Source organism: Lactuca serriola, chromosome 9 (genome assembly GCF_051521515.1).
Source record: "Lactuca serriola cultivar US96UC23 chromosome 9, Lser_US96UC23_V15, whole genome shotgun sequence".
Lineage (NCBI taxonomy): Eukaryota > Viridiplantae > Streptophyta > Magnoliopsida > Asterales > Asteraceae > Lactuca > Lactuca serriola.
Window position 1 is genome coordinate 76,435,158 of NC_136416.1, and position 24,335 is coordinate 76,459,492.

General features: G+C 33.6%; 2 protein-coding genes and 2 non-coding genes across 4 annotated transcripts; all 4 read left to right on the forward strand.

Moving 5' to 3' along the window:
* The first annotated feature begins 19,335 nt into the window (after positions 1–19,335).
* FIB2 (fibrillarin 2) lies at positions 19,336–21,632 on the forward strand. The gene is made up of 7 exons (XM_079019157.1): positions 19,336–19,448; positions 19,525–19,868; positions 19,959–20,054; positions 20,136–20,213; positions 20,302–20,478; positions 21,128–21,196; positions 21,276–21,632. The coding sequence occupies exons 1-7, from the start codon at positions 19,427–19,429 to the stop codon at positions 21,450–21,452; spliced, it is 963 nt and encodes a 320-aa protein (XP_078875283.1). The 5' UTR covers positions 19,336–19,426; the 3' UTR covers positions 21,453–21,632.
* On the forward strand, positions 20,713–20,784 carry LOC145077327 (small nucleolar RNA snoR60). Its single transcript, XR_013693109.1, has one exon. It is a non-coding gene; the product is annotated as a small nucleolar RNA snoR60 (small nucleolar RNA).
* LOC145077328 (small nucleolar RNA snoR60) lies at positions 20,903–20,974 on the forward strand. Its single transcript, XR_013693110.1, has one exon. It is a non-coding gene; the product is annotated as a small nucleolar RNA snoR60 (small nucleolar RNA).
* Positions 21,633–23,580: 1,948 nt separating the features above from the next.
* LOC145075850 (uncharacterized) lies at positions 23,581–24,106 on the forward strand. The gene is made up of 3 exons (XM_079021942.1): positions 23,581–23,721; positions 23,814–23,962; positions 24,076–24,106. Exons 1-3 carry the CDS (start codon positions 23,581–23,583, stop codon positions 24,104–24,106), a joined length of 321 nt encoding a protein of 106 aa, XP_078878068.1.
* Positions 24,107–24,335: the final 229 nt, after the last annotated feature.

Sequence of the window (24,335 nt, forward strand, 5' to 3'; positions counted from 1 at the left end):
GAGATGGAAAATGTTTTTTTTTTCCCTTTCTCTAGTTGATTACCTCTATGAGTTTTTGTTTAATAGTTACGGTGAGATTGTTATACAAGAACATATATGATGAACATTTGGAAAAATTGATAAATTGAAACGTAACTTTATCAATTCCATATATATTGCTTATTTAATTAATGAAAATAAATAAATTAATTGCAAAATTCTATAATTATCCCTAACTATTGATTGGACCAAAATTGGTCATATTTTCACACACTATTTGTTGGTTATATATGATCCTAACTTTCTCTCTCTCTCTCTCTCTCTCTCTCTCTCTCTATATATATATATATATATATATATATATATATATATATATATATATATATATATATATATATATATATTCGTTTTTGTAAATGTTATAAATTAAATATGGTACATAATTTTTTTTTTAAGACAAACACTTAATATTTAAATAAAAAAAGGTTACATTAATTTCTAATATAAATTACGATTAAAAATATAAAACACGACTTAATTCCTAAATACTACACTAAAACACGACTTAATATTAGACAAAAAATATAAATTAAAACTTCATTTAATACATAAAAACTACGGCTTATCCCAGTTGTATTCTTTAGCAAAATCCCGCTTCGCATTGTTAAAAATCTGACGATCCTTGTAACATCCCAAAAATCACAATAAATTTTAATTTTTCAAAAACAACAAAAATCTATCATTGTTTACAAAAACATTGTTTCAAAATTGTTTATCAAACATCAAAGTATCCCAAAATCCAAATAACAAAAACCCGAAGGAATGTGCACGATCACGCCTTCGCTTTCTCGTGATCTTCAAAAGTACCTGAAACAATAAACTGGAACGGTAAGCCAAAGCTTAGTGTTCTCCCAAAGTACCACCACACAAAACACATATGATATACAAACAAGCATGTTGTGTCCGCTCAGTCATCAGACTGATGTAATGACGTAAATTTTTAAACAAATTTTCATTTTCATTTATACTAAAACACATGTCACATATGTCAAAAACTCCAATTATCAGTCATCATCATAGTTTTCAAAAACTCCAATTATCAGTCATCATCATAGGTTGAGAATGTGAGAACAGATCTAGACCATTTAAATGTTTAGATCTAAGGTTATTATTAAACGGACGATTTATGAAAAATTCTAAAACTACTGGCATTAAAGTGTAACTTTTAAATGGCCAGAAGGGCATAATAGGAATTGCAAATTTACCTATTTACCTATTGGCATTGGTGTTCTCATTTTATCATTACTATATATATATATATATATATATATATATATATATATATATATATATATATATATATATATGGGTTTGGTGAATATGTGGTTGTCATGTATACAAGTTTAGATATAGAACTTGATAAAACTACGTAGTTTCGATTAAAATCATTTAAATTACCTTCCTATTATGTGAAATTCATATATTAATTATTTAGTTTTTCGTTAATTTTACAACCAAATGGTAAAAACCTCATCTATTTTTTTTTTCATTTGCGAACGTATTGTCCACGACCTCAAAATCTATTTCAACCATCTTTATTTTCTAATATATATGTCTTCATATGTAACTGGGTATATCGAAGTTATAACAACTTTTTGTGAATCATGATTTTTCATATCTACAAACAGTTGCTTCGCAGCACAACAAAAAGCAATAAAGAAACAAGAATATGATGAAGTCTGAAAACAATTTTAAACAATAATATGATGAAGTCTGAAAACAATTTTATATTAAAAAATTGTTAATATAGTTTTGTTATTTATTCATGAATAGAATATTTCAAACGAAAGAAGATACACACAGTTTAACTTCGTGAAGATGTTTATTTATGTTGTATTTGGTCATTTAAAAACATTTAACAAAAATATAGTAAAAAAAAAACTGACGCAATTAGGTGGAGTGAATGCAGGAAAGAGACGAATGACTTGGAGAAAAATTAGGAGAAAATGTAGATCGAACATGAATAATCTTCTATTATTATGTAAGATTTAATCAAAACTACATAGTTTTGATGTGTTCTATATGTATGCTTACATACCTAACAGCCTTATATTCACTTTTGCCTATATATATATATATATATATATATATATATATATATATATATATGGCTAGGATTAAATATGAACTACAATTATTGTGTGAATGTATGACTATTTCTTATCCATTGGATTAAAAAAATGAATGATATGATATGAGGGTACATATGATTAACATGGGATAACATGCACTATATAATTGCACTTAATAAATTATTAGAGTATTTTAGTCAATTACCGTATATTTAAAAAAGAAAAACTATTTATTTATTGCATAATTTAATTGGAGTTTTATTAAATACTTATTTATCTTATTTTACAAAATTAAGCATGGATAATTACATCATTTTGTTTAAGAAGCGCAAGTCCATAAAACTAGTTTCATACATGGAATTGATTTCATTCTTTAAGAATGATTCATGACTCTTATCTAACATATTCTTAAAGAAAATGAAATATTCATTCTACACAAACAAAGCTATAACACCAAATGAGAATTCTTGAGGAATATGAAATATTCATTTTACATATAATCAAACTTTAAACAATATATCATAATTTTAAAGAGCATATAGTAAATAAGCCATTTTGGGTATGAATTTCAACATAATGGTCATTCTAAAAGAATATGAAAAGAATGTGCATTCTGAAACATAATGATAAGGATTCTTTCTCAGAGAGTACTATTCATCATCTTCTCCAAGTGCTTCAGATCATTGTCTTAATATTCTTGAAGAGTATGGTGCATTCTTAAAGACTGTGAATTACCTAAGCCTCCGATTAGTAACAAACACTAACATGCAAATTTAAAGCATGTAAATGAAAATATTTGATTCTTGTTGTTGTGAAAAAAAATTCTAAACATAATAGATTATTCTTACAGAAAGTAAATTATTAGTATGTAATAATTCTTAAAGAATGTGTTTGGTTGCACACTAAATTAATTGAACTTAGAGTACATGGTAAAACTAAATATATTCTTAAGAATGTGTACACGGTAAAACTAAACATATTCTTAAAGAATGTGTTCAGTTTCACATAAAATCAATTAAGCATACAGTATGTTGTAAAAGAAATAAATACATTCTTAAAGAATATGTTTTGTTAGATTCAAATTCAGTTTAACCTACAACACGTGCTAATAATAAATACATTCTTTAAGAATAATCTAATCCAATACAAGTAGCCTCCAACATTGGAACCTTAATCACATGCAATTAAACTCCAACATCGAAACCTCAACTCATATTTTAAAAAGTTTTTTTTTTTAAATCAACATTTATTCTTTAAAGAACTAACGTTAGTTGTAAACATATCAAAAAAAAATACATTGTTTCCCATAGTTTTGTAATAATCAGCATCAATATCCATGGAGATGGAAAATGTTTTTTTTTTCCCTTTCTCTAGTTGATTACCTCTATGAGTTTTTGTTTAATAGTTACGGTGAGATTGTTATACAAGAACATATATGATGAACATTTGGAAAAATTGATAAATTGAAACGTAACTTTATCAATTCCATATATATTGCTTATTTAATTAATGAAAATAAATAAATTAATTGCAAAATTCTATAATTATCCCTAACTATTGATTGGACCAAAATTGGTCATATTTTCACACACTATTTGTTGGTTATATATGATCCTAACTTTCTCTCTCTCTCTCTCTCTCTCTCTCTCTCTATATATATATATATATATATATATATATATATATATATATATATATATATATATATATATATATATATATATTCGTTTTTGTAAATGTTATAAATTAAATATGGTACATAATTTTTTTTTTAAGACAAACACTTAATATTTAAATAAAAAAAGGTTACATTAATTTCTAATATAAATTACGATTAAAAATATAAAACACGACTTAATTCCTAAATACTACACTAAAACACGACTTAATATTAGACAAAAAATATAAATTAAAACTTCATTTAATACATAAAAACTACGGCTTATCCCAGTTGTATTCTTTAGCAAAATCCCGCTTCGCATTGTTAAAAATCTGACGATCCTTGTAACATCCCAAAAATCACAATAAATTTTAATTTTTCAAAAACAACAAAAATCTATCATTGTTTACAAAAACATTGTTTCAAAATTGTTTATCAAACATCAAAGTATCCCAAAATCCAAATAACAAAAACCCGAAGGAATGTGCACGATCACGCCTTCGCTTTCTCGTGATCTTCAAAAGTACCTGAAACAATAAACTGGAACGGTAAGCCAAAGCTTAGTGTTCTCCCAAAGTACCACCACACAAAACACATATGATATACAAACAAGCATGTTGTGTCCGCTCAGTCATCAGACTGATGTAATGACGTAAATTTTTAAACAAATTTTCATTTTCATTTATACTAAAACACATGTCACATATGTCAAAAACTCCAATTATCAGTCATCATCATAGTTTTCAAAAACTCCAATTATCAGTCATCATCATAGGTTGAGAATGTGAGAACAGATCTAGACCATTTAAATGTTTAGATCTAAGGTTATTATTAAACGGACGATTTATGAAAAATTCTAAAACTACTGGCATTAAAGTGTAACTTTTAAATGGCCAGAAGGGCATAATAGGAATTGCAAATTTACCTATTTACCTATTGGCATTGGTGTTCTCATTTTATCATTACTATATATATATATATATATATATATATATATATATATATATATATATATATATATATATATATATATATATGGGTTTGGTGAATATGTGGTTGTCATGTATACAAGTTTAGATATAGAACTTGATAAAACTACGTAGTTTCGATTAAAATCATTTAAATTACCTTCCTATTATGTGAAATTCATATATTAATTATTTAGTTTTTCGTTAATTTTACAACCAAATGGTAAAAACCTCATCTATTTTTTTTTTCATTTGCGAACGTATTGTCCACGACCTCAAAATCTATTTCAACCATCTTTATTTTCTAATATATATGTCTTCATATGTAACTGGGTATATCGAAGTTATAACAACTTTTTGTGAATCATGATTTTTCATATCTACAAACAGTTGCTTCGCAGCACAACAAAAAGCAATAAAGAAACAAGAATATGATGAAGTCTGAAAACAATTTTAAACAATAATATGATGAAGTCTGAAAACAATTTTATATTAAAAAATTGTTAATATAGTTTTGTTATTTATTCATGAATAGAATATTTCAAACGAAAGAAGATACACACAGTTTAACTTCGTGAAGATGTTTATTTATGTTGTATTTGGTCATTTAAAAACATTTAACAAAAATATAGTAAAAAAAAAACTGACGCAATTAGGTGGAGTGAATGCAGGAAAGAGACGAATGACTTGGAGAAAAATTAGGAGAAAATGTAGATCGAACATGAATAATCTTCTATTATTATGTAAGATTTAATCAAAACTACATAGTTTTGATGTGTTCTATATGTATGCTTACATACCTAACAGCCTTATATTCACTTTTGCCTATATATATATATATATATATATATATATATATATATATATATATATGGCTAGGATTAAATATGAACTACAATTATTGTGTGAATGTATGACTATTTCTTATCCATTGGATTAAAAAAATGAATGATATGATATGAGGGTACATATGATTAACATGGGATAACATGCACTATATAATTGCACTTAATAAATTATTAGAGTATTTTAGTCAATTACCGTATATTTAAAAAAGAAAAACTACTTATTTATTGCATAATTTAATTGGAGTTTTATTAAATACTTATTTATCTTATTTTACAAAATTAAGCATGGATAATTACATCATTTTGTTTAAGAAGCGCAAGTCCATAAAACTAGTTTCATACATGGAATTGATTTCATTCTTTAAGAATGATTCATGACTCTTATCTAACATATTCTTAAAGAAAATAAAATATTCATTCTACACAAACAAAGCTATAACACCAAATGAGAATTCTTGAGGAATATGAAATATTCATTTTACATATAATCAAACTTTAAACAATATATCATAATTTTAAAGAGTATATAGTAAATAAGCCATTTTGGGTATGAATTTCGACATAATGGTCATTCTAAAAGAATATGAAAAGAATGTGCATTCTGAAACATAATGATAAGGATTCTTTCTCAGAGAGTACTATTCATCATCTTCTCCAAGTGCTTCAGATCATTGTCTTAATATTCTTGAAGAGTATGGTGCATTCTTAAAGACTGTGAATTACCTAAGCCTCCGATTAGTAACAAACACTAACATGCAAATTTAAAGCATGTAAATGAAAATATTTGATTCTTGTTGTTGTGAAAAAAAATTCTAAACATAATAGATTATTCTTACAGAAAGTAAATTATTAGTATGTAATAATTCTTAAAGAATGTGTTTGGTTGCACACTAAATTAATTGAACTTAGAGTACATGGTAAAACTAAATATATTCTTAAGAATGTGTACACGGTAAAACTAAACATATTCTTAAAGAATGTGTTCAGTTTCACATAAAATCAATTAAGCATACAGTATGTTGTAAAAGAAATAAATACATTCTTAAAGAATATGTTTTGTTAGATTCAAATTCAGTTTAACCTACAACACGTGCTAATAATAAATACATTCTTTAAGAATAATCTAATCCAATACAAGTAGCCTCCAACATTGGAACCTTAATCACATGCAATTAAACTCCAACATCGAAACCTCAACTCATATTTTAAAAAGTTTTTTTTTTAAATCAACATTTATTCTTTAAAGAACTAACGTTAGTTGTAAACATATCAAAAAAAAATACATTGTTTCCCATAGTTTTGTAATAATCAGCATCAATATCCATGGAGATTGAAAATGTTTTTTTTTCCCTTTCTCTAGTTGATTACCTCTATGAGTTTTTGTTTAATAGTTACGGTGAGATTGTTATACAAGAACATATATGATGAACATTTGGAAAAATTGATAAATTGAAACGTAACTTTATCAATTCCATATATATTGCTTATTTAATTAATGAAAATAAATAAATTAATTGCAAAATTCTATAATTATCCCTAACTATTGATTGGACCAAAATTGGTCATATTTTCACACACTATTTGTTGGTTATATATGATCCTAACTTTCTCTCTCTCTCTCTCTCTCTCTCTCTCTATATATATATATATATATATATATATATATATATATATATATATATATATATATATATATATATATTCGTTTTTGTAAATGTTATAAATTAAATATGGTACATAATTTTTTTTTTAAGACAAACACTTAATATTTAAATAAAAAAAGGTTACATTAATTTCTAATATAAATTACGATTAAAAATATAAAACACGACTTAATTCCTAAATACTACACTAAAACACGACTTAATATTAGACAAAAAATATAAATTAAAACTTCATTTAATACATAAAAACTACGGCTTATCCCAGTTGTATTCTTTAGCAAAATCCCGCTTCGCATTGTTAAAAATCTGACGATCCTTGTAACATCCCAAAAATCACAATAAATTTTAATTTTTCAAAAACAACAAAAATCTATCATTGTTTACAAAAACATTGTTTCAAAATTGTTTATCAAACATCAAAGTATCCCAAAATCCAAATAACAAAAACCCGAAGGAATGTGCACGATCAAGCCTTCGCTTTCTCGTGATCTTCAAAAGTACCTGAAACAATAAACTGGAACGGTAAGCCAAAGCTTAGTGTTCTCCCAAAGTACCACCACACAAAACACATATGATATACAAACAAGCATGTTGTGTCCGCTCAGTCATCAGACTGATGTAATGACGTAAATTTTTAAACAAATTTTCATTTTCATTTATACTAAAACACATGTCACATATGTCAAAAACTCCAATTATCAGTCATCATCATAGTTTTCAAAAAGCAATTATCACAATCTAGGATCCATAAAAATATAACTCCAGTTCAGGTGTGTGTGTGTGTACAACCAAGCCGGTGCCTTCCCGCGGTCCTCGGAAGTACCTGAAACACATAATCAAATAACATGGTAAGCACGAATACTTAGTGAGTTCCCCAAAATATCACATTCAACATATTAGCCACTCGAGGCTATAACACTGTACGACCCTCCAGTCTATGTGTCTCAGTGGGACCCACAATATCACATTCAGAAAATATCGGATTTTCTGGGTTTTACAAAATACACAAATCATTTTATCACAACATTGCTTATGAACTCACCAACATTTCATATGTTGAAGTTTTTCCAAAATAACTTGTATTCTCAGGTAACAGGTAAACGGAAGAGTTATAAGAAGTAATGTTAGATGTTATGTTGTTAAATGTACTAAAAGCATTTAGGTTATGAATGTGTAGTGTTAAAACAATGTACTTGATGTGAACAATTCCAGTTGTAATATATTGATGCATGGTGACACTTATGTTATGATTCATGTATATTCATTGTGATGATATTCAATTAAAGTCACACGAGCCCTCGAACGTTTCCGTCGTTTGGTTCGGGGGTGTGACATATACCCACCTTATAGACCGGCTTCGTGAATGAGGCCTACTAACGGTAAGACTAACATTTTAAATCATATATATATATATATATATATATATATATATATATATATATATATATATATATATTAAGCTTGTAATAATATAATAGTATAGGGTTGGATTTTAAACTTGTAAAATTCTAGGGTTTGAAATTTAAATTATTGGAGCATTAGTGAAACCAAAGGGCATATTAACTCGTAATGGCCCTGGTGAGTTCAAAATGCAGTCTTGTGTATATCATCTTCAAAAATTAAACTTTTAATCACAAAACTTAAATATCAAAACTTGATGACAAGTTTTAAACTTTTCAAAACATAAGGATCAAATAGCAAATAATATAAAGCAACAAATTAGATTATTTAAATTTGATCTAGTCAATATTACTTGCAAGACAATTCACCAATTAAATTCAAATAATCAATTATTATCATATAAGGAAATTATTATTCAATTAAATGGTAATTATCTTTTGTTTGGTCAAGAATATAATCCAATATATCATAAAATTCAGATTTTAATGACCCAAAACAATTAAGACAAGTATCCTCAAGCAAAACAACAAGAAAACCCGAAAATAACTCTATCTGGCGCTAGAACTCGCCGAGTTCCACTGTGAACTCGCCGAGTTGGAGCTACTCGCCGAGTCCACAATGGAACTCGCCGAGTTCACCAGTCAAAATCACAAAAATCGAATTTTTTCAAGCAAAAGTAATCAACCAAAGCATCAATTCAATAGAAATCAATCAAAGCTCTGATACCACTGATGGGTTTGAGCCATAAGAACTTTCCTATGTGCACATGCAAACCCTAATGTTTGGATCTAGGTTTCTCTAATTGAACATGCAATGTATCCAAGGCTTACAATTCTAGATCTAGTGTAAACAATTGAATCATAACATATGAAATTATATCTAGAAGAATACCTTAAGTTGATTGCTTGAAACTTCTTGTTCTTGGAGCTGAGAGTCACAATTGTCACTCCTCTAATGGCTTACAAACACCAACTAGCAAGAGGATGATCTTGAGAGAGAGAGGAGGTGAGAAAATCGGCTCTAGGGTTTCTTCCTTGCAAGAGTGTCCGATTTCCCTCACCCATGGGGTCTATTTATATTATGAGCTACTAGGGTTACACCCTTAACCCTAATTGAATAACTTAGGCCCTAAGCAATCCAAAGATCCTCCTAGACATGAGGCTTGGACGATTTTAAGATATCCTAACCCTAAAAATCGTCCACCCTAATATCCATAAGGATACATAGCCCAAAACACAACTATCATACATTTGACAATTTATGCCCCTTTATTCAATTAACCTCTCTAAGTCACCAAATTAATTCTTAATTAATTTATGACTTATATCAATCAAATAATATTATTATTCCTTTAATATATTACTCTCATAATATATTAATAATAATATTTCTCTTTTTACAAATCACCCTGTCAAAGTTGCTATGGTGAAGGCAACCCAAAAGGACCATACACAACCAGGTCAAGTACTTACAAAATATAGTTACAGCCTTAGACACTAATCCAACAATTGTATGGGCGGAGGTATCGTACTCCTATCTGTTGGGGAGAGGTCGGGCAACGAGTGTTGGGTAGCACTGAGTTAGTGCTTCAAATGACTGAGCAGATACAACAGGTCAGACAGAGATTGTTGACAGCTCAGAGTCACCAGAAGAGTTATGCGGATAGGCGACGATCCGAGCTCAAGTTTCGGGTCGGAGATTTTGTACTCCTGAAGGTGTCTCCTTGGAAAGGAGTGATCCGGTTCAGGAAGAGGGGCAAGCTAGGGCCCCAGTACATCGGTCCATTCAGAGTGTCCGCGAGGGTGGGCAGGGTAGCATATCGTTTGGAGCTACCTGCAGAGTTGAGCCAAATTCATGATACCTTCCATGTGTCTCAACTGAGGAAGTGTATTGCTGACGAGTCGGCAGTGGTACCGTTGGAGGATATTCAGGTGGATGCGATCCTGAATTATGTTGAGAGACCGATCGCAGTCTTGGATCGGAAGGTCAAGATTTTGAGGAACAATGAGGTGCCTCTGGTTCAGGTCCAATGGCAACATTGGAGAGGGTCCGATCTGACTTGGGAGTCGGAGTCAGAGATGCGGGAGCAGCATCCGGAGTTGTTTGTGGCATGAGACTTCGAGGGCAAAGTCTGGTTCTAGTGGGGGAGAATTGTAACACCCCGAATTTAGGTGTGTCTCTTAAACCCTTCTTCTTTTCCCAAGTTGTCAAGTTGAGCCCTTAAAATATTTGTTAGGCTTGTGAGTACGCCGGGTGTACTGACGAGCACACTGCGCGTACTTGCACGCTTAATTTTGGACGCAGACTCACCTGGGTACGCTGGGCGTACCCATGGTTACGCGGGGCGTAGCGAGCCCAGGTGTAAACCCTATTTTGGGGCTTGTGCACTATAAAAGGAACATTATGGTCTTGACCTCAGCCCCCATTTCAGTGTGCTGGTGTTCTAAGCTTCAAAGTGTCATTTCAAGGTGGTGGAAGAGAAGGAGAGTCCATTTTGGAGCCTAGGAGTTGGGGACAAGAGTAGATCCGAGCTTTTCAGAGGTTGGAGCTTCTTCTTGAGGTAAAAAGCTCAAATCTTGACTTGTCTTTTGTGTGGTGTGCTTCTTGGACCAATTTCTAGGGTTTTGGTCCAAAAATGGAGACTTTATGAGCAAGTGGTCTCCATTGGCCTAGATCTACCATATATTCAGGACAAAATGAGTTGTGTGTCCATAAAAATGCAATATTGGACGTGGATATTGAGCCATGCATGTGATCTAGACCTTTTGAGGAGGAAAGAAAAGTGTTAGAGAGTGTAGGGACCTTTACAGCCATGCAAAGGCTTAAAGGTTCCGACTTTATGGGATAAGAGGTCTAGAAAGAGTCAGATATGGGAGATGAATGTTTGTCTTAACCGTTTAAGACCAAAAACTAAGGAAAGGCTGAACTGAGACTTACGCTGGGCGTAACTCTCAATACGCGCAACGTAAGGGGTTGAGACCCCGTTTGTGACTCGCCGGCGTACGCCCCGCGTACAGAGAAGGGTACGCACCGTGTACTGCCTTCTGTTGACTTCCGTTGACTTTTAGGGTCTTGGTCAACCTTGGACTTTTAAGGTCAGGGAGGGGTAAAATGGTCTTTTACCCTTCTGTGGAATTGTAGAGTGGATTTAAGCTAGCCTTTGAGAGCCTTTATTTATTTGAGAATGTTGTATGTGTTTAGGCGGGGGCTAGATCAGTGTGTTCGAGCGCGAGATTATCCGAGATACCCGAGGTGAGTCTTCTCGCTATACGTTACCTAAGGTGGTATATTTGTGTAGACCGGAGGGTCTTATGTGCTATGTGTGTGCTATGTGTATGTATGTGATTATGTGTAATTTGATATATATATATATATATATATATATATATATATATATATATATATATATATATATATATATATATATATATATATATATGTTGTATGATTGTATAGACCGGACCGGAGGGTCCAACGACATAGACCGGACCGAAGGGTCCAACGATACAGATCGGGCCGAAGGGCCCAACGAGCTATGACCTGACCAGAGGGTCCAACGAGTTACGGGACTGGAGGGTCCCGCTGAGACACGTCGACCGGAGGGTTGTATTGTAGCCTCGAGTGGCGTATGTGTTGTATGTGGTATTTTGGGGAACTCACTAAGCCTTGTGCTTACAGTGTTTGTGTGATGTGTTTCAAGTACCAGTGAGGATCGCGGGAAGGCGCCGGCATGACCAGTACACACTATCGGAGTTTCATATGTTTGATCTTGGGAAGTGATTTTATGGAATTGTTATGTGAAACATTGAGAATTGGAATATTTTATGAATGAAATTGCATTATTAAAAGTGAAAATCTGTTTTGAATTTTACGTTGTTACATTCATGCTAGGGGTGAGTGCGGTGTGGTTTGGTGCGTTTATTAGCCAAAACCTCACCACTAACCGCAAATGCGGCTAATCCATTTCAAAACCGCCTGGTGTGGTTATTTTTGCAGTATGGTTAGGCGGTTATTTTTGCAGTGCGGTTTTGTTTTTCCTGTGTTGCGGTTATTAACCACATGGATTTGGTGCGATTATTTTCTGTGATTTCTAACCACAGTTTAGAGCTCAAACGGTTTTAAGAGTTCAAACATAGTACGTGTAATAAAAAAAACACGAGGTATAAGACAATTAACTTAAATCACAAACAATTAATATCTTTAAAACGTCAAATCAATAGTAATTAACAATAAATTTCTTAAAATTGTCTAATTTCACCATTTTTCAAAGTTAAACATAACAAAAAACCAACATTTTTGTCTTCTAATATGTTATTCATCTTTCATTCATTAAACTTATCTTATTTTTAATATTTAATAAAAAAGTTGTACATAATATATGCGGTGCGGTACGGTTTTTTCACGGTCTTTGAAAACTAATAACCACACCGCACCGCAAATTTGTAGTTTTTGAAAAACAGAAAACCTCACCATTGGTTTTTATTGCGGTTGCGGTTTATCGGTTGCGGGTTTTGCGGTTAATTTTAGTTGTAGTGCGGTTTTTGCTCACCGCTACCAAGATCCATAAAAATATAACTTCAGTTCAGGTGTGTGTGTACAATCAAGTCGGTGGCTTCCCGCGATCCTCAGAGGTACCTGAAACACATATTCACATAACACGATAAGTACGAATGCTTAGTGAGTTCCCCGAAATACCACATTCAACATATTAGCCACTCGAGGCTATAACACTGTAAGAACCTCCAGTCTATGTGTCTCAGTGGGACCCTCGAGTCCCACGATTCGTTGGACACTCCGGTCCCGTCTGGTTGGGACCCTCCAGTCCCATGGCTCGTTAGACCCTCCGGTCCGGTCTCAGCCTCACATAATACATCATAATATATATCACACAAATAAAGCACAACTCCAGTAAGCACATAAGACCCTCTGGTCACACATAAATACCACTCAAGGTAAAGCATAGTGAGAAGACTCACCTCGTAAGCTAGCTAGTAAAATCTCGTGCTCGAAATCCTCGATCTAGCCTCCGCCTATCACATGGATAATATTTCTAATCAATACTCCCCTCACACTCAATTACACTATTCGTTGATCTCTCCTACACTCTTAGTCCCTTAAATGGGTAAAAGACCATTTTACCCCTCCCTGACTTTTACTACTCAATTGACCAGACCATACAGTCAATAGAAGTTAAACTCTAGTCAACAGTCCAAAGTTGACCAGACTCACCGAGTGCACTTGTGCGACTCGTCGAGTCCCATCATTTCTCAGTAACCTCAGGAAGATCCAGCTTGTCGAGTTAACCCCTAACTTGGGCAAGAAATGCCAATATCATGCCTTAACAAAGGTTTTTCTCACAAGGACTTGACCAAATCAGAACAAAGCTTGAACCTTAAGATGTTAAGGGTCTCCTACAATCCAGATCTGGATTTCAAGCTTTCTCATGAACCCCAAACCTTTCAAGTCCCAATATATACACAAAAAGGAGCCCTAACCTCCCAAAAATGCCATCTACTTAATTAGAAGGAAAGGTTCGAACTTGATACCTTTAACAGAAGCTCCTGGACGAGTATTAGCAGATCCAATGCCCCTCCTTTACTCCTTGCTTGAAAACTCTCTTCTCCGTTCCAAAAATGCACCAAAGATCTCAAAATTAGCTCTCTCTCTCTCTCTCTCTCTCACACACACACACACACACTATGAGCTCCACGGTCGTTTAGGGTTTCTCAGGGAAGTGTGGCCGCCAAAGGGAGGCTATAAGTGCCTTTATATAGGCCTCATGCCCGCTAAATTAGGGTTTCCCTCAACAATGCTGACTCGGCGAGTCGACTCACAGACTCGTCGAGTCCATTCATTAATACGCGTCACAAGTCACGACCCTACTCAGCGAGTTGAGGCGTCAACTCGTCGAGTCTCTCCAAGATTCTCAAATCAAATAATTAAAATAATATACCTGGAAAACCGGATGTTACAACTGAAATACCCACAGGTCCCCAACCATTGGGCTGGATTACCCCCCGGCCCAACCGGTCATCGAACTAGAATACCAATATATCATGGGTCCACTCAGTTATCATATTGGAATACCCTCGAGTCCATAGCCATCGGGTTGGAATACCCCCGGTCTATTGACTCATGCACATAATAGTAAAGTCTCGACCCAAAACCATAACATGTCGACATATACATAACAAAATAACACATAACCAGTCAATAGACAAACAAGCAGATCTATAGATCATCACCGTATAACAACATCCTATATACCATGGCACATATCTAACAGATCACCACATCATAACAACATCCGGTATACCAGGATACATAACCTAGTTGGCCGGCATTGGTGCCTTCGACCCACAAGTACAGTGAAGAAAACTCACCTCACAGTCCGACGAATCGCCGAACAATACTCTGCTCCAAAATACCCTTAAGTCAAACATGGTCAACCTTAGGTCAAGGTCAAGGTTAATGAACCTTTAACGACAAATATCCATCCTCACGTCGTGAGCAGGCCTTGGTCACGTCGTGATAGTCCACTCGGTCTGAATCTAATTCGACTCGACCCAACCTAGCCAACTTAGTCAAAGAAATCACTTGAGCTGACATTACGACATGAGCACTCATTCTCACGTCGTGAGCTCCAAGGATCCTAACAGGAAACGAGGGATTATTCAAACCTCACGCTGTAAGATCTTAGGTCTCACGTCGTGTGCATAGTCTGATCCTAAAAGTCACCATTTTCAGTCCTTATTCCATTAATTCATTGGATCCATCTCATCTAACAGTTAAAGGGGACTCCTATAGTCCATGAAAATGCTTCCTTTATATCCATGCTTGCATCATGCATGAACCAACCCATTTTAGGTCAAAAGTGAAGAAATATGCTTCCAACTTTCATGCATGCCTCTTATACCTCACCAACTTCCAGATCTGAACAATATGATGATTAAGGAACTCTTAGAGTCCATAAAGTTGCTAAATTTATGGATTTACTTCACTAAAGCATGCTTAAACATAAAGAAAGGTGGACAAAATCCTAGATGCACCCATGAAATGTAATAAAGTTTGGATCTTTGATACTTAAAAAGGTCCAACAACAAGAAGAGGTGATGATAATGTTGCTACTTGTCCACTACACCACTAGATTACTCTTTTCCTCTTCATATCTCCTTCTTCAAGCTATAAATGGCACCAAAATGGTTAAGAACTTCAAGGATGATAAATCTCAGGGTTCTTAGGGGCTTAGAGTGTGAGGGAGGCGTAGGGTGAACAACCATAGCCCCCTATTTTCTTTAAATATCGAAAACTAGGGTTTTGGTCCTTAGATTGATCTCACGTCGTGAGCATTGGATTTGCTCACATCGTGAGCCTCAAAATGACGCACAAGCCAAAATACTCCTCACAACGTGAGTAAGCATTCCTCACGTAGTGAGAAATGCCAAAATCAAAAACTTTTAACTCCATAGAAATAATGTGCACCAGACCCGGGTGTTACAATCCTACTCAGACAAGTTGTCTCTCTAGTTAATAAAAGCTTTAACGCAAAGTTCCTTTCTTTTATCACACGATTCCTTTCTTTTATCTTTCCCAATTCCAAAAAACCCTCAAGCTTATCGTCCAACCCTTTGATGCCGCTTTTTATCTCCTCCACTTCAGTTGATGAAATTTGTGCTCCTTTCAGGTTTCTTTTTGCTTTGTCTCATCCCATAGGAAGAGTTGGAACTTCATATGGCTCATCACTGTTGAGGTTAATATCTCTGATACGCGCATCAGAAGATTGACTGTGGGTTGACTCCAAAGTTTTGCTTCTTTTGGACATTCCCACGTGATTATCAGGACTTTTCAGATCTATCCATTTTCGATTGCCTTTCACAAAACCCCAAAAATACTCACTGGAAAAAGCTCTTCCGACTTTCGCCTTGTAAATTTGACGAACTTTAGCCATGACATCCACCTCAGTTACACCACTTTGGGGGTTGCAGATTGCGTTCAGGTAGATACCGTTGAACTCCATTGTTGCTCGGTTGGCGGTTATCCATTTCGAGTAAAGTGAATCAAGATTGCAGTACTTCCTTTTCATGAGTTGACAAAAATTAAGCCAAACTTTTGCTTTGAAGGTTATTGAGTCTTGGTTGTTTCCGTGGATCAGATCCTCGACACATCTAGCCATGATTGAGCCAGTGCCCTCTATTCATCATCCCTCCACCCTCTACATTGATCCCTCCCTTTTTCCTTTTTCTGTGCTTCTGGTTCGACTTCGGGCTATTGAAAAGATTCTTAAACGGGATCTTCAATGGGGCATTCATCGGAAGAATTGGTTGACTCGTTGGGTAGGCAGTGTGGTTGGGATTGAAAGTTAGTTTGCGGTTGAGGTTGAGAAAATAATTGACTTTCTTGAACCTTTTCAAACAGATCTAGATCCACATTCGGATGAGGTGTTGGTTTAGATTGGTTGTGGTAAAATCTCATTGGTTGAGAAGAGAACGGATTAAATGGAAACATTTGCGGAGCCATTGTAGGAAAGTAATAGCTAGTGAGATAGTGAATTGGTTGATCAAATGATGTTCGATAACATGATGATGATGGAAGGTTTGGGGATGGAATGTTTAATGATTGAGTGTTTGGAGGTGGAAGGTTTGAAACTTTCATTTTGTTGGTTCTTGGGGTTTTATTTGTTTGAGATGAAGACATTTTTCTTTGGTGAATTGAAAGATTTTGTGAGAGAGATAATATTTTGTGTGCGTTAATTGTTGAGTGTGGTTTGATTTATATTAATTGAATGGTAGTTGAAGATATATATATATATATATATATATATATATATATATATATATATATATATATATATATATATTATTTAAAACGTTTTTTTTGTTTAATTATTTGAGGGAGTTGGTGAAAATTAAAAGTAAAATTAAATTGGATGGTAAATGCAATTGAATTGGATAAGGCAGGTGGAATATTCGGTCAAATGAAATTGAATTACAATCCACTCCAACATTGTTCAACCAATAAGAAGCCCTGCATCTGTTCTCTTTCTTCTCACGAAGAAATCGACGATTAAGTATTAGTGCCCCCCCTGCGTGACCGCTAAGGGTGGTGTTCCAACCCCCATAGCGACGATAGCGAGTCTTTAACGAGTCACACTTCGTTCAGTCTTAGGCCATAATAAATTTTAGATGAAATTTGAGACATATCAAAAAGTTACGATGAAGACTCCACCGTAAGAAAATTCTGACAAGTTTAGAAGTTATTATTTATTTTTTTATATATTATGCAAAAAGAGGATGAACATATGTTTTATGTCCTTTTTCTTCTAAAAAACATTATTTTTTTAATATATGTCTACTTTTGCGTAACCATAAATGACGAAAAAAAATATTTTTCAACAAAACAAATACCACATTAGTCCCATCTTTGTCTTCATCAAACAATCATTATTTTTGTCCATATGTGTATCTCTCCATCTGCTTGATTTTACAGTTATGTATTGGATTTAATCTGACTCAAGCCGAAGAAACTTATTCAATGATCAATGCTAGTTTGGTTTGGGTTCCGAATCTTTACTTATTTTAATATCCATTGGTTAAATATTATGAAAGTAGGATATGTTCATGATAGAGGGTTGAAAAAAAACTATCATTATTGATTCCTAAGATGAGTCCATGAAAGTAAGTCCATACATGTTAAAGTTGTAATTTTTTTGGAAAGATAACTTCCCTAATGAGAGTTTCCGAGCCAACTTTCATGCACCGATTAATACCCCCGCTGCAAACATGAGGCTATGTCTCATGTCCCAGAGTTATTGTATGCAAACCTCCATGACCACATGGGTTAAGTCGTGCCAAAATTTGAACATGAGTCAATAAATTATTCATCATATCTTCCACACACCCCAAATGGTCAAATTGTACTTTGTTAACTGTACTACAAATGTTTTAAGTGAACATTGTAGTTTGTTAACGTATAACAATCAACTTTGACGATAGATCATAGTAACATTGAGTTTGTTAATTTTCTTAAACTTTGCTTATAGCTTTATAAATCACATTTTATATGTTGGCATTCTAGAGTAACAAACTATATAAATCAGGGGCGGATTTACTTTGTTGCATGGACTACCCTTCAATTTTTTCTATCAAATGTAAATTTAGTGAAAATTCATCAAAAGCTGTCACAAATCCGTCACAAATCCATAAATCCCTCACAAATCCATCATGAATCCGTTGGCAATCCATCACAAAGTCTGATAATTGTGAATTTAGTGTAAATTCTTCGGTTTATTGACAATTTTGTGATGAAGACTGTCTTCATAAATGATTTTTTTTCTACTAATGCAAACCCTAAAAAGTTTATACAACTCTTGATTTTTTTTATGAATCCGCCACTGATATAAATTGTATGTGAGTTGATTATGTTTAGTAATGTTTCTAACTTTCCTCATTTTAATAGATTTTAGAAAATATTTTGTGAAAGAAAAATTCGTAGATACTATTACTAGCGATCATGTATATCCACAAATTAAATACGATTTACAAAAAACAATAATGTTCTTTGAAAGTGAGTTGGGCTAATACAACATAACTGGCCCACATTCGCCTGTGTTTGGGCGTAGCCCAATTAACAAACAAACAAAATATATTAAAAATTCTTTAATAAACAAAAACCCTAAACCCTGTCCTTATAAAATACCCAATTCGCCGCTCTGCTTTCCCATCCACCCCATAAACCCTAGAAATTTTCTCTAACACAAAAAACGCCTTCAGCAAGTATGAGGGCACCAATGAGAGGAGGTATGTTCTTCTACATCCAATTCAGTTATTTATCTTTATTTTTCAGTTAACTAATTTGTTGCTGTTTGATTTACAGGACGTGGAGGTGGAGGTTTCAGTGGAGGACGTGGTGGTGGAGGTTTCAGCGGCGGTCGTAGCGGCGGCCGTGGAGATGGAAGCGGTAGAGGAGGAAGGGGAAGAGGAGGATTTGGTGGAGGAAGAGGTGGTGATATGGCTCGCGGAGGTGGAAGAGGTGGCGGCAGAGGCCGTGGTGGAGGTCGTGGTGGTAGAGGCGGTGGAATGAAGGGAGGAAGCAAGGTTGTAGTTGAGCCACATAGACACGAAGGCGTGTTCATCGCCAAGGGCAAAGAAGATGCTCTTTGCACCAAAAACATGGTTCCTGGAGAAGCTGTATACAATGAAAAGAGGATCTCTGTTCAGGTATTACAACAGAGCACCACCGACTATTTAAACTGTTCAATTTAGCGCATATATTATTCATTTTGACATGCATCGATTTCTTCTCATCAGAACGAAGATGGGACAAAGGTTGAATACAGAGTATGGAATCCGTTTAGATCAAAGTTGGCTGCTGCTGTTCTTGGTGGAGTTGACAACATCTGGATGGTAAGTTTACTTCATAATCAATTTCTCAGAGATCTATAATGCTATTTTTGTGTTGACATTTCTCTTTTTTATCTGGTTTAGAAACCTGGATCAAAGGTGCTATACTTGGGAGCTGCATCAGGAACCACCGTCTCTCATGTCTCTGATCTTGTTGGACCTGTAAGTAATTTTCGATTCACTTTGAGTCATTTCATATATTAACAGTCACCATTATTGTGTTATTTACTTGTTTTTGTTTGATCAACAGACTGGAGTTGTGTATGCTGTTGAGTTTTCTCACAGAAGTGGTAGAGATTTGGTGAACATGGCTAAGAAGCGTACGAATGTGATTCCTATTATTGAGGATGCAAGACATCCAGCCAAGTACAGGATGCTTGTTGGCATGGTTGATGTCATATTTTCTGATGTTGCTCAACCTGATCAGGTTTGCTTTTACACCTATTAAGACCACATTAATGTTACATTGTTATAGGTTGATTAAATAAGAAATCTTTTCAAGTTGCATCACATTAATCTTTAACCTTTTTGAAAAACATGAAAACATTTTCTGTTTTGCTTTGTATTTCTCCAGTTTCTAAAGATTTTTCAACTTGCTAAAATGTGTTTTTCAGTTAGTTTTTAAAGATATATGTTTTGTTTTCCTTTTTGAGTTACAATGTAGCATATGATGAGCTTACTCGGATTCCCCTTCAGGACATCTTGGATGATGCAAAACCGAGTTTCTGATGCATCTATTGATTTCTATATTTATATTTTCAATGTTTTTTGCTGTCGACTTTAAAGATTACTTTTTAGACTTTGTGTTTATTATTAAACTAGTTCTTTAAATGGAAGTCACTTTGACTTTCAAGTGCATGATGAATTTACTCGGATTCCCCTTCAAGACGTCATGAGTGATGCAAAATCGAGTTTCTGATGCTTCCATGATGAAATATTAATTTTAATTTCTTCATATCTTCTGCCTAATTTTTATAATTGGTAACGAATTCTGTAACTCTAGTATATCCTCATGATTATTATTTATTCAAACATCACTACTTATTTATTTATTTATGTCTTTTTTGTAAAAACAGGCAAGAATTCTAGCACTGAATGCTTCTTATTTCCTGAAATCTGGAGGCTATTTTGTTATCTCTATCAAGGTATGTTTTCTATATTTTTTTAGTTATTTCAACTTAATTTAGTTTTTGAGTAAGTAGTTGATTAATTTGAATGGTGTAGGCAAACTGCATTGACTCAACAGTTCCTGCTGAAGCTGTGTTTGCTTCTGAGGTGAAGAAGCTTCAAGCTGAGCAGTTTAAGCCAATGGAGCAGGTGACACTTGAGCCATTTGAGAGAGATCATGCTTGTGTTGTTGGAGCCTATCGTGTCCCAAAGAAACAAAAGACTGCAGCTTAATAGATTAATGTTTCTTGTTTACACCAAATGTAATGAAACTCTCTATGGGGTTTGTGATTTTAGGTTTGTGGATTTGGTTTCGTTTTTGTGACTTTTAATAGTTTATCAGAATAGTGGATTTAATTTTTGTCTGTACTATGTTCTTTGTGGTGAGAATGATGGAAATTTTGTTATGCCAAAGCGACCTTTATCTTTTTGTTGTTGTCATCAACTCCCATCACAAAGTTTAAGGAAAGAGTCAAAAAATAAATTCAACTCTCTACTTTGTAATAATAGGAATGCCAACACTCAACAATGTTTTTTCTGAAAACAATAGGGTATAAATATTTGACCTTGAAGCGATTAGTTAAAAGCTTTTTAGACATGACTTCGAACATGCAACCAATAAAGAGTAATAAGGCCAGTAATCTCTAAGGGAGAGAGGATCACAAACTTTTGGGATTAGAGAGATGAAAGGAGAGTTGCAATCCCTTTGATGAACTTAATGGAATCGAGATTTATGATTATCTTAATATTGTTTTAAGGATCTCAAAGTGTAGGCATTAGGTCTCATGGCCTTCTCATTACCACAAGCCCAATCGAATCTTGATTTCCAACTCCAAGAAGGGGTTGTAAATAATGGAGCTTTCGTTTTAACGAAATGGTTTTGAAGAGAGAGAGAGAGAGCTAACTGGATTTGGGGCGTGTTTGTCACGGAACTTTTGGAAGCGTTTTGGAGCTTCTAGCTTTTAGCTTTTGACAAAACGCTCTAGTTTAAGCAAAAAGCTTCGTTTGGCGGTACGAGCGTTTAACTTTTAGTTTTAACAAATGTTCCGATTCTAAAAGCTACTTCATGTAGCTTTTAACAAAACGCTTCGGAGCTTTTGAAATCAATTTTCATAATTATCCTTAAAAATATATTTGTATATTTTTTTTAATTTTTAATTAATTGTCATTTTATGTAATTTTATATATTTCAAAAGCTTCCAGCTACTTTTGCCAAACATTCATATGACAAATAAAAGCTACTGCTTCCCGCTACCAGCTAACTGCTACCCGCTTTCAGCTAACATCTATTTTGCCAAATACGCCCTTGGTCTAGTGAAGGAGGGTTTATATAATTCATTAATTTGGTAGCAAAGAATCTCCAAATTCCATCTTTTACCTAGCACTTTAATTTTTTTAGGGTGTTGGATTCTTTGTAGCCGTATAAAAGGATTAGAGAAATTCATAACCTTGTAGGGAAATTTGGTAATTTTAAACTCAGTTTTGTCCGGTTCAATCCTAGTTTGATCAGTCTCGTTCCATTTTGTACCATTACCCAACGCACACTATCTTATGGATTCCAGGCCTTTTCATCTTGACAATGATAAATCTTGATCTTTAAGTTATATTGAAAATATTATTTTTAACAATTACCTAGAGAACAAGGACATAGAAACCAAATAAGAAATATTTTCAATGATTAATTAAAACATGATGCACATTCTTCTTTACATGGTACCATTCTTAAGTAAGAAATATGAAAATATATACATCATTTGGATTTGATCTAAATCTTTAGATAGATAATTCTCGATATATAGATATATAGATAATTATGGATTTGAATATTGTACCGATTTGTATATGATTCATTTGAATTAATTATTATTTACTGTCATACCGATATATAATTATAACAAGTTTTTTTTTTTTTTTTTTTTTTTTTAATTTTTTTTAATTTTTTCTATTTAACATTCTAATTAATAGCACGATTATGACACTTGACAAAATCAACATTTCTTTTTGACAATTAAACTCAAAAATGGTTGTCTATCATAAATTTTACCTAAAGTAAATAAAAAAAATCATGTTCATCTGCTAATTAAAAATAAGGGCTTTTGACTTAAAAGTCCCTAAGTTTTCAAAGTTTGTTCGGTTTAGTCCCTGCGACGAATTTTGGTGCGTTAATGCCCAACATTTGGGCTCTTTTTGTCAAAAAAACGCCATATAGCAGGTTTGGAGTCGGTCATCCGGTGACATCCAACCTGTTAAAGAAATACCCTTATAAAAAAGGGAATCCCAACGAATTCCGTCCCCCCTCCCTTATTTACGTAGCCCTTCTCCCTCATTTACGTAGCTTTAATCAGAGCATCTTCATGCACCAATGGCTGCATCGTCTTCAATCTCAACAACTTCATGCAGAACGAAACTTGTTAAATGTTATTGTGGTGATGTGTGCTACGTAGCAGTGTCAAGAACACCAGATAACCCTGGTAGAAAATTTTGGGGATGCCCTAATTTCAAGGTATTTTGTAATTTTTGTGTTAAATTGAAATGATTACTATTAGCAGGGTTTTAGGGTTTTGATTACGCGTTTTTCTCCCTTTTATTTTCTAGGAGTCTTCAAGGTGTCGTTTATTCAACTGGATGGATGAATGTGGGAACAAATCTATCCAGCAAGAAGATGAATTGATGGGTTTGATGAAGATTGTTGTAGGGTTGTTATTGTTTAATGCAATAATGCTTGTAATTGTTGTCCTAAAAATGTAATTTAGGTATTGTACTTTTGCAATGTGGTTGGTAATGTAATGAAGTTGTGTTTTGAACTGGAATCACTATAATTCAGGCAATGATAATGTAATGATAATCCTTTTTGTAGTCTTTCTAATTTGGTATGTGCAAAGTTGTAATTGGTAACCCACTTTAGGCAGTGAATAATATGCATTGAATAATATCAATAGAGGGCAGTTTAGGCATTGAATAATGTCATGACATAGGGCAATTCAGATGATATAATTCATACAAAATTAAGATGTTTTAATCCATACCAAAGTATGATGCTATAAAGCATAAAAAACCAAATATCAGATGTTATAATCCACACCTAAGATGCAATTAACCAAACCTATTGTAAGACGC